Source organism: Artemia sp. Qi Xiang Cuo, chromosome 9, assembly GCF_049724085.1.
Source record: "Artemia sp. Qi Xiang Cuo chromosome 9, ASM4972408v1, whole genome shotgun sequence".
Lineage (NCBI taxonomy): Eukaryota > Metazoa > Arthropoda > Branchiopoda > Anostraca > Artemiidae > Artemia > Artemia sp. Qi Xiang Cuo.
The window spans coordinates 22,062,918-22,074,073 of NC_142802.1; the positions used below are offsets into that span (position 1 = coordinate 22,062,918).

The following is an 11,156-nucleotide window of genomic DNA, read 5'->3' on the forward strand; positions in this document are numbered from 1 at the left end:
GGTGGGGATGCGCAAATTTATTACTTGCACTCTTTTTGGCCTTGATTTGCACTCTTTAGACTTCGCCAGTTGGCAACCTTAGAAGCAATGCTATTTTACTTGTTAAATTTTTCACTGATTAGGTAAAAGGGCTGATGGAGATATATCACCTAAATCAGCCAGCAGGAATAACCTGACAGTTGGTAAAATCCATTACACACCCCTCCCCAAAACATTTTCACTGGTGACGTTACTGACCAAGACTATTTTTTGTGAACTGCAGACAATTTAAATATTCAAATGGCCTACAAAAGATTTAAAATGATTTTAACAACCACTTCAACTTAAGAAAGGGAAAGAAATTAGGCGCAATGATATTATCTATTTAGGACCAAACAACAAGTAGGAGCTCCTCATTTGGTATCTGAAGAGGTCATGAGAAGGAGTTAAAGGAAATAGGAACTAGGAATCCGATTGAAATGGAGGAATGTGCACACCTCTGTTCTTAGGTGTTGTGATAAGTTTTTAGCAGTGGCAGAAGTATATAGGCAGGTTCTTCGAATGCTTAGATCTGATTTGCTTTTAATATTAAGTAGCCGGAAAGGGCTTTCCTGGCTCACCTGTTAGTAGGTAAGCAGTCAAGATGTGACTAAAACACAAATTTAAGACTTTATAAATCCTTAGATACCAACTTTGATGGAAATCAAACATTATGTGTGAAACATATACTTACTATTTTTCAATTTAGGACATTTCCTGGATCCCTTAAAATGCTTAGATCTTTTAAATTTCAAAGCAGCCTATCAAATAATTTACTAACAATTTCTAATAGTTAATTAGATGAACTATTTTAATTGTTAATTTTCTTCTAATTACTTACGGTATAGGCAGCATCTATGAATGCTTTTATTTTACGTTTGTTCCTTCCTTTCATTATCAACTAGCTGATGAGCTGGCTTTCCTGCCTCTTCATAGGTCCACTTTGCAGGCATTTTACCTCCTTCCTCTTATCTCTTCCTTCTTTGCATTAAAAGTCTATTTTGCAGGCATTTTGCCTCCTTCCTCTTATCTCTTCCCACTTTCCTCTTCCTTCTTTGCATTAAAAGTCTATTTTGCAAGCATTTTGCCCCCTTCATTTGTTATAGCATTATGGTTTGTTTGGTTTTTGTTTTTTTTTGTTTTTTTGTAGTGATGATTTTCACAATTTCTGTAATCTACTACTATTCCCGTGACTTAACCTTATTTTACAGACATACTTCAAATTTATTTGTTACATGTTTTAATGCTGGTAAGTGCAATATAAGGTAATGACAATTTATGAAAAGGAGATATGACCTAACCTAACCATGAAATATAAAATAGAAGAACTTTATAAATATATAGAGATCAAACTGAAACTGAATATATAAAACAAGCTAAACTGAAAACAAACTAAAATATATAAAGAGATCAAACTAAAATAACCTTACCATCTAAAATTTCATCCGCTTCCATTATTATTTCAAACACAGTAGATATCCAGCTCAAGTAGGTTAAAATACCTAAAATTTAAGGATGAATAAGCACAAAAACTGCATGTATGGGTAAAATAAAGACTTAATTTACAAAAAAGGCAAAAAATACAGTGATCAAACTTTGAATTTAATGCTAATCTTTTCCTGAAACAGCATAGTACAGGCAGTGATATCTGTAAATTACAAGTTTGGCTGAAATTTTCCTAACTAGTGTGGTAGACTGGAGAGCAATTTCTAACAAAATGTTGCCTTCATCACCAAATTGGCAACATTTTTTTTTATTAAGGCCTGCTTATACATATTTTTCCAGCTTTCAAAACACATAAAATTGCTCCTCTGTTATGCTTTACAACATCTCTGACAATCTTTAATGGCCTCCAAGTCTAGAAGTGGTGCCTTTTTGATTTTTCCTTAATTTTTGGTATGTGTGTAGAGCATGGCATGGTTACTTTAAATTGCACTTGCCAGCAATAAAGACAAGTCCTGTGATCAGTGCTAACTGATTATGATACCTCAACTTGTTGGGTGCATCCCATACCACAAGCCAAGGTTTCGTGCACCAGTCTTTGTTTTCTGCAGACTTGAAGGATTTGACAACAGGAGCAATAATAACATTCTGGGTAAGGGAGTTCCATAGACTGACTATGCGGTTAGAAGAGAATTTGTTTTGCTGCCTGGTGCTGGCACAGTTTTGATAAAGCTTCAAAGGGTGCCTTCTAGTATATAGTGAAGTGAATATCTGGAAGAGGTTGGGGATCACACTCTGGTCATGTACTAACTTGTCTGTCATTAATATATCTCTTCACCAGCCTCTATATGCATGGGGGATTATATGTGAAGGCACAGGGGGTCTCCAGTCCCCTGACTGAATGACTCTGCCTTATGTTTTTGTTTTGAGACTTCTATTAGATATGTAAAGCATTGGAAGTGCTGATTAGACCAAGTAAGCCCCTCACCCTAAAATTCAGCTTATGGGCAGTCAAACCCAAGCAATTTAACCTGGCAACTGGTTATTAAATTAACCTAAATAAACCTAAGCCAAAATTAACCTAAGCAACTGGTTATTAAAACAAGTAAAAACGTCAAAACGAGATGAACAATAGAAAATTTTTGTAAGACAACAGAATTCTAATTTGTAATGAATATTTTGGCCATATGTCCAAGGGCCATCCTCAGCAAAACATAAATATATAAAAGAAGAAAGACTTACAAGAAAAAATGATCAATAAAACTAAAAAAAAAATTTAAAACAGTCCCACCATCCTTACTTCAGCAAAGTTCAACCAGGACTGATAGATAAAGTGAGGTGAAAAAAGGCAATTCATTGAGATGAAAGAAGAATTATTAAAACGTTTTTTTTTGCTAATTTTGCTTTTTGGCTGCTGGCCTCAAAGGTATTTTTATAACTGGTTATAAAAATATTTTTTCAAATATTTTGTAAGACCATTTTTAGTTATATTTGTGTAGAGAGCATTAAGTGAAGATTCCCCCAAGTCCCTAAATAAGAAAATATTATTATTAACCTCAAGTTTGATTACAAATGCTTCTCAAACTACCTGCTCTATGCCTAGGTAATAATGGTGGATTCTTAAAAATCATATCTTAGATTGTAGACCAATCCCTGAAAGTTTCATTTTCCTAACCTAACCACTTTCCAAGATAGCCACAAGCAACTAAAGTAGAATTTTACTACCTTTTCTTATGCTCTTTCAAAACTCAAAAATTGCTTCTGTTGCAAATTGCATCTTGAGTCCGGAAGGTATTTTATATAAATTATGAAAGAGCAAAAAAAAACATCAAATAATGTATTCACTTTCTTCCTAGCCAAATTATGTGGTCTATTGCAAAGTTACCATGAAATTTACACACCCCAACGTTCCTAATGTGCAAATATATACCCTGAATTGTTGACATCCTATCTGTATGCAGCTTATCTGCATATTAGGGGAAAGAGAGTAAAGTAGCCTATAGCCTAGTAGAAGTGCCTTGAATGTCTTAACTACAGTTTTTCTGCATATGATGTTGTAAAAATATTTTTCTTAACATTATTAATTCTCAATTGCCCAAATTCTAGGCTTATTTCATCAGACAATTAGAGGAGAGGGTACATTGACGGATAACCCACTATGGTACGCTATTTGGAAACTTCATAAAATAAGGATTTTTTTCTTTTTTTTATTTTTCCTTACAAGGATTAGAACCACTAAACTGATACCTTTTTATAAATCCATACGATTGATATGAAGTCTAGGTAAGGCTTTAATCTTTGTTGATTTTCCTGTATAGGCTACACTATGATTATAGATTCCAGCATCTTTCAACTTTAAAATAATCGCTATAGCTTTGCACTCTGCTGCCTGCTGCTGCTAAGTTAGAAAATAAAAATCACCCAAATCCTGATGTAACAATCTACCTTGAAATTAGTGCTTCATTTTGATTGTGTTTGCTATTTAATTGCTTGCTTTTGCTTATGTGTGCTTATTTGCAGGCTATATCCTGGATTTTTTAATTAAATTCTTGAGCCTGCTTATCTATATTTGTTAGCAATGCTTGTTGCATGGTGTCAGAATATGGACGCCGCCATTCATTATCCAGAGTTGAATTGGGAATCAGACAACCCTAGAAAAGCATGGATCAGATTCAAGAGCTACGCAGAGCTTATGTTTGATGGTACTCTCAGTGGAAATTCGGAGAAAGTGCAGTGTGCATACCAATTAATCTGGTTGGGAAAAAAGGGCGTGGCATAATCAGCACCTGGACATCAGCTGATGTATAAAAAACAACATCTATGTATACCTGCAGAAATTTGACTATTTCAGCCCAACAGTAAACACAGTCTTCTCTCGGTTTGTTTTCCATAAGCGTGATCGAAAAGACGGCAAGACCATTGACAAATAAGTTACCAAACTCAAAATTCTTGTGTATGACTGTTCTGATGCAGCTGATACCAAAAACGAAATGGTACGTGACAGACCCATATGTGAAACAAACAATCAGAAGATCAGGGAAACACTTCTTCAGTCAAGTTCAGAGCTGACGTTAGCTGAAGCTATTTTAATCACCAGAACATATACTTAAACCCAGGCACAACTGAGAACAATGTCTTCTAAGGGCAGCATGAACAACCTAATCAAACAAGTAGTTGATGCAACTAAGAAAAACCTGGACTCGCACATCCAGAAAGCATCCCAGTCTGATTACTATTTCTATGGTGGTGAATATTAAGTGAGTAGCAACTTCCCTGCTCAGGGAAAAGCCTGTAGTAAATGTAGCAAACAAAATATATTTTGCAAGAATTTGTTCCAGTGTGAAGAAAAGTGTCATGTTATTGAATCTGCATATCAACCTACAGATGATGAATTCTTTATTCATGAAGTCTCAGCAGACAATGAAGATGATCAGCCATATACAAGCATAAGAATCGATGGACAGATTAGTTTCCAATTCAAGATTGACAGTGGGGCAAATTTCTTTTTTTTAATAAATTTTCGATACAGAGTCAAAATTTATTTTAAAGATCAAGGCACTGAGGAGGGGACAGTCCCTATCATAAACAGAATAATTTTTGTTTGTTCTAAGCTTTAATGTTGCCCCTAACTTTCAGTTTAAAAAAAACTCGTTTATTTGCTTAATTTCTAATTGTTTTTTAATAAATGCAGCTTTGATTTTGACTCACCATACATGAATAATTAAAACGAAATTTGAATATTAATACTTCTGGCACTTGGGACAACATTCCTGGAGCATAGTTCCATTTGAGTTGAAATCCTGACTTTTGTAGATCATCTGGTAGTTTCCCTTAAAATTACTTTAAATTGCACTTGCCAGCAATAAAGACAAGTCCTGTGATCAGTGATAACTGATTATGATACCTCAACTTGTTAGGTGCATCCCATACCACAAGCCAAGGTTTCGTGCACCAGTCTTTGTTTTCTGCAGACTTGAAGGATTTGACAACAGGAGCAATAATAACATTCTGGGTAAAGGAGTTCCATAGACTGACTATGCGGTTAGAAGAGAATTTGTTTTGCTGCCTGGTGCTGGCACAGTTTTGATAAAGCTTCAAAGGGTGCCTTCTAGTATATAGTGAAGTGAATATCTGGAAGAGGTTGGGGATCACACTCTGGTCATGTACTAACTTATCTGTCATTAATATATCTCTTCACCAGCCTCTATATGCATGGGGGATTATATGTGAAGGCACAGGGGGTCTCCAGTCCCCTGACTGAATGACTCTGCCTTATGTTTTTGTTTTGAGACTTCTATTAGATATGTAAAGCATTGGAAGTGCTGATTAGACCAAGTAAGCCCCTTGCCCTAAAATTCAGCTTATGGGCAGTCAAACCCAAGCAATTTAACCTGGCAACTGGTTATTAAATTAACCTAAATTAACCTAAGCAACTGGTTATTAAAACAAGTAAAAACGTCAAAACGAGATGAACAATAGAAAATTTTTGTAAGACAACAGAATTCTAATTTGTAATGAATATTTTGGCCATATGTCCAAGGGCCATCCTCAGCAAAACATAAATATATAAAAAAGAAAAAATGATCAATAAAACTAAAAAAAAATTAAAACAGTCCCACCATCCTTACTTCAGCAAAGTTCAACCAGGACTGATAAATAAAGTGAGGTGAAAAAAGGCAATTCATTGAGATGAAAGAAGAATTATTAAAATGTTTTTTTTTGCTAATTTTGCTTTTTGGCTGCTGGCCTCAAAGGTATTTTTATAACTGGTTATAAAAATATTTTTTCAAATATTTTGTAAGATTGTTTTTAGTTATATTTGTGTAGAGAGCATTAAGTGAAGATTCCCCCAAGTCCCTAAATAAGAAAATATTATTATTAACCTCAAGTTTGATTACAAATGCTTCTCAAACTACCTGCTCTATGCCTAGGTAATAATGGTGGATTCTTAAAAATCCTATCTTAGATTGTAGACCAATCCCTGAAAGTTTCATTTTCCTAACCTAACCACTTTCCAAGATAGCCACAAGCAACTAAAGTAGAATTTTACTACCTTTTCTTATGCTCTTTCAAAACTCAACAATTGCTTCTGTTGCAAATTGCATCTTGAGTCCGGAAGGTATTTATATGAATCACGAAAGAGCTAAGAAAGCATCAAATGATGTTTTCACTTTCATCCTAGCTAAATTATGTGGTCTATTGCAAAGTTACCATGAAATTTATATTCCCCAACGTTCCTAATGTTCAAATATATACCCTGGATTAGATCATACCCTGAATTGTTGACATCCTATCTGTATGCAGCTTATCTGCATATTAGGGGAAAGAGAGTAAAGTAGCCTATAGCCTAGTAGAAGTGTATTGAATGTCTTAACAACAGTTTTTCTGCATATGATGTTGTAAAAATATTTTTCTTAACATTATTAATTCTCAATTGCCCAAATTCTAGGCTTATTTCATCAGACAATTAGAGGAGAGGGTACATTGACGGATAACCCACTATGGTACGCTATTTGGAAACTTCATAAAATAAGGATTTTTTTCTTTTTTTTATTTTTCCTTACAAGGATTAGAACCACTAAACTGATACCTTTTTATAAATCCATACGATTGATATGAAGTCTAGGTAAGGCTTTAATCTTTGTTGATTTTCCTGTATAGGCTACACTAGATTCCAGCATCTTTCAACTTTAAAATAATCGCTATAGCTTTGCACTCTGCTGCCTGCTGCTGCTAAGTTAGAAAATAAAAATCACCCAAATCCTGATGTAACAATCTACCTTGAAATTAGTGCTTCATTTTGATTGTGTTTGCTATTTAATTTCTTTCTTTTGCTTATGTGTCCTTATTTGCAGGCTATATCCTGGATGTTTTAATTAAATTCTTGAGCCTGCTTATCTAAGATTATGCAACTAAGAAAAACCCGGACTCGCGCATCCAGAAAGCATCCCAGTCTGATTACTATTTCTATGGTGGTGAATATTAAGTGAGTAGCAACTTCCCTGCTCAGGGAAAAGCCTGTAGTAAATGTAGCAAACAAAATATATTTTGCAAGAATTTGTTCCAGTGTGAAGAAAAGTGTCATGTTATTGAATCTGCATATCAACCTACAGATGATGAATTCTTTATTCATGAAGTCTCAGCAGACAATGAAGATGATCAGCCATATACAAGCATAAGATTCGATGGACAGATTAGTTTTCAATTCAAGATTGACAGTGGGGCAATTTTTTTTTTTTTTAATAAGGTTTCGAGACAGAGTCTAACTTTAGCGTAAAGAGCAAGGGGTTGAGGAGGGGACAGCCCCTTTCATAAACGGAATAATTTTTGTTTGTTCTAAGCTTTAATGTTGTTCCTAACTTTCAGTTTAAAAAAAACTCGTTTATTTGCTTAATTTCTAATTGTTTTTGAATAAATACAGCTTTGATTTTGACTCCCCATACATGAATAATTAAAACGAAATTTGAATATTAATTTTGCTTTTTTTGGCTAAATGACTTTCTCAAAATTTTTTTCTGACTTAACTTACGAATTAACTCATGCAGCGAACTTCTATATTCGTACATTTGTATTACGTATTTTAGAAAGTTCGCCCCCTACTCGATGCCTCGCTCTGTACGCCAAAGTTCAAATTTTGCTCCTCTTCTTTAAGAATGACCCGTTAATCACAAAGGCCGTTAATTAGAATAAATAGCTCAGATGAAAGTGCAAAAAAAACTTTAGCGTAGAGAGTGAGGTAATGACGTGGAGGCTAACCCGATCTTATACTGAATAATTTCTGTTCGATTTGAGTTTTGATGTTGCTCCTCACTTTCAGTTGAAAAAACTGTTGTTTTTTTCTATTTAATTTCTAATCGTTTTTTAGATAATGCTGGGAAATCCGGCGCCCCTTCGTAGCAATTTCTGTTCTCCCATGAAAGCTTCCTCCATGGAAAAATCCTCCAACGTAAACCCCCCCCAATATCAGAAAAAAACTGAATGCTTTTGTATACTTCCCCATAACCAATACTATATGTAGACATTGGGCGAAGTTCATAACTTCCAGACTCTCCCCTAGGAATTGTGGGGGAAAAAGTCACCCTCAAAGACATAGTTACTGCATTTTTTGAACATTCTGAACAAATTGGTTATCTCAAAATTTTGATCGGGTGACTTTGGGAAACAAATGAGGGTGTGATGTGGCCTAGTTGCCCTCCATTTTCTTTTTTTCCCTGTTCTGTCCCTGTTTGTCCCATTTTGTTTTTGTGATTAGAGTTGACCACCTTCAATACTCCCTTTGGGTGACACAAACTCGAGTGCATGCAATTTGACTTTATATAATCTCAAGATGAATTTCAGCGACATATGGAAGAAGTTTTTGCAGGATTTGCTCGTTTTTTGTCATAAACGACGACAAGTTCATCTCAGGCAAATTTAATGAGGAACACAAAGTCAATCTTCGAAAGACGCTGCAGAAAGCTAAATAGAAGGGAGTGATAATGAACAAGGAAAAGTACATCCTGAGAACAACATCCATAATTTATTTTGGCCATATCTTATCTAGTGAGGGCACTTACTTGGATTCAAATAAGGTCAAGGCTATCCATGAAATGCCTCCGTATTTCAAAATCACGAAAGCAACTGCAGACCCTTGTTGGAATGCTCAACTACCTGTCCCGGTACATTCTAAATCTGTCAACCCAAAACAAGCCTGTCCCGGTATATTCCAAACATGTCAACCCAAAACGAGCCATTGAGATCGTGAAAAGGTATTCATTTGGACCCCTGACCATGAGCAGGTCCTTCTGTAACTAAAAGAGTCCATCTACGTAAGGGCAGCTTTCTTTAATCTGACTTGCAGTAACTTTGAGCTGCAAGCAGGTGCACCAAAATCTGGGCTTGATGCTATTCTGCCTCAAAACAACAGTGTTTTGTCATATGCGTAAAGATAATTGAATATTAAAATACACCATTTGAGTTCTTAATCAGAAAAACTTAAAAATCAGGACTCTGTAACTGTATTTACAATTACTGATACATACTATCTAGCCGTAAGAGTTTGGCAGTTTATAGGGTTTGTCGCTCACATAATATGTTGGTTAGACCAGGGCATAATTTGAAAAACAATCGGAAATCAATTAAAACAACAATAAATTTGTTTTTCAACTAAAAATAAAGGTTAATATTAAAATTTCAAACAACCACAAATTATTCTGCATGTGAGAGATGTTGCCCCCTCATCCATATTTTGCTGTTTGTGCTTAGATTGACTTTTTGTCATATTTTTTCAAGGAAAATACTGACTGTGGTTCTACTGACTGCAGAGTTAGTGCACTGAGAAGATTTTGCTGGCAACATGTGATTTACCCTATGCTAATCAAAACTAACGTGTATGTTAGAGAACTTTGAACTCGGTGTCTTGCAGAAGCTTGCTTATTTATTTTGCAGTGCTAACGTTCTAGATACTTGTATTATTGAAGGACATCTGGCATCTGAGCACAACATAACTTTTTGAAAGTTTAGATTGCATCTGTTGCATAACGCAGTTAACAGACAGTATTTGAGCTCCTTCAGAGTGCCTTGAAGCTAGTCTTTGAGGGTTTAACGCCAATGTTGAGGTTCTGGTTATTAAACCTCAATATTTTAAGATTTATCCTTGTATTATCCCCTGAATGATTATGAGTTGAAATAGGTGGAACATCACTGGTGACAACTCAGGGAGGCACTAACCGTCCCATAATCCCTTCTCCTCCCTTTGTTTTGAAAAATAGCTTTTATTGGTATATTCATTGTATTTTCTCTTGCATTCTCATTGAAAAAACAAAATTGTCTCCTATTATATTTGGAAAAATTCAATCGCTCCCCCTAATTATTGCGAATTGATGCCTCTCTGCAGCATGTCTATGTATGCCAATTTAAAAGGAGGGCTTTTGAAGGATGTATGGGCATTAAGTAAAACAGATTAAAAATTCCTGCATTACTAGGATTTGAAAAAGGTGTAATATATCCACTATTTGTAAAGTACATGCTGGAAATGTTATTTTTATTTTTCTTTTAAGATATCCTCACTGCAACATTAGCCTCATATATATAATTAATTAAAAAACTTTTTCCACGAAATAAGTTTTTCAAAAAAAAGTAAAGAACTCCATTAAACAAAAAATGAGCAAAAATGAAATAAAATAATCTGCCAAGCGTAAAAATACCACAAATCAGCATTGATAAATAAATGAAACCCATAACGAACAGAAATTACAATAAATAACCGAGTCAAACTCAAAACGAGTAGAAATTAACATAAGTTAGGCTCAAAACCCCTATGCCTTCCCAAGGCAAGAATATATTTTGCACTTTACTGAAAAAAACATAAAAGTTTTTACTTTTATAACTTTAATAAATCAAATAATCTTAACACTTTGATTACTAAATTTCAGTATATGTATATAAAACTTACAATGCACATTCATCTGTATTTTGTTCAGTAAAGTGCAAATTATGTTCTAGCCTAGGGAAGGCATAGGGGTTTTGAGCCTAATTTACATTAATTTCTGCTCGTTTTGAATTTGACTCGGTTATTTATTGTAATTTCTATTCGTTTTGGGTTTCATTTATTTATCGATGCTGATTTGTGGTAGTTTCACGCTTGGTAGATTATTTGATTTGATTTTTGCTCAGTTTTTGTTTAACGGAGTTCTTTACTTTTCTTTGAAAAACTT

The 11,156-nt window shown here is 34.6% G+C and overlaps 1 protein-coding gene across 1 annotated transcript in view; it reads right to left on the reverse strand.

The window, feature by feature from the left end:
* The window catches only part of LOC148948452 (uncharacterized), a 48,601-nt gene extending 44,813 nt beyond the window's left edge, over positions 1–3,788 (reverse strand). The window contains exons 1-2 of the mRNA XM_089094935.1: positions 3,709–3,788; positions 1,449–1,520 (exon numbers count right to left, since the gene is read on the reverse strand). Coding sequence (XP_088951061.1) covers positions 1,449–1,473 — 25 coding nt within the window. The 5' untranslated portion in view covers positions 1,474–1,520; positions 3,709–3,788. The remainder of the gene's footprint in view (positions 1–1,448; positions 1,521–3,708) is intronic.
* Between the last annotated feature and the right edge of the window lie 7,368 nt (positions 3,789–11,156).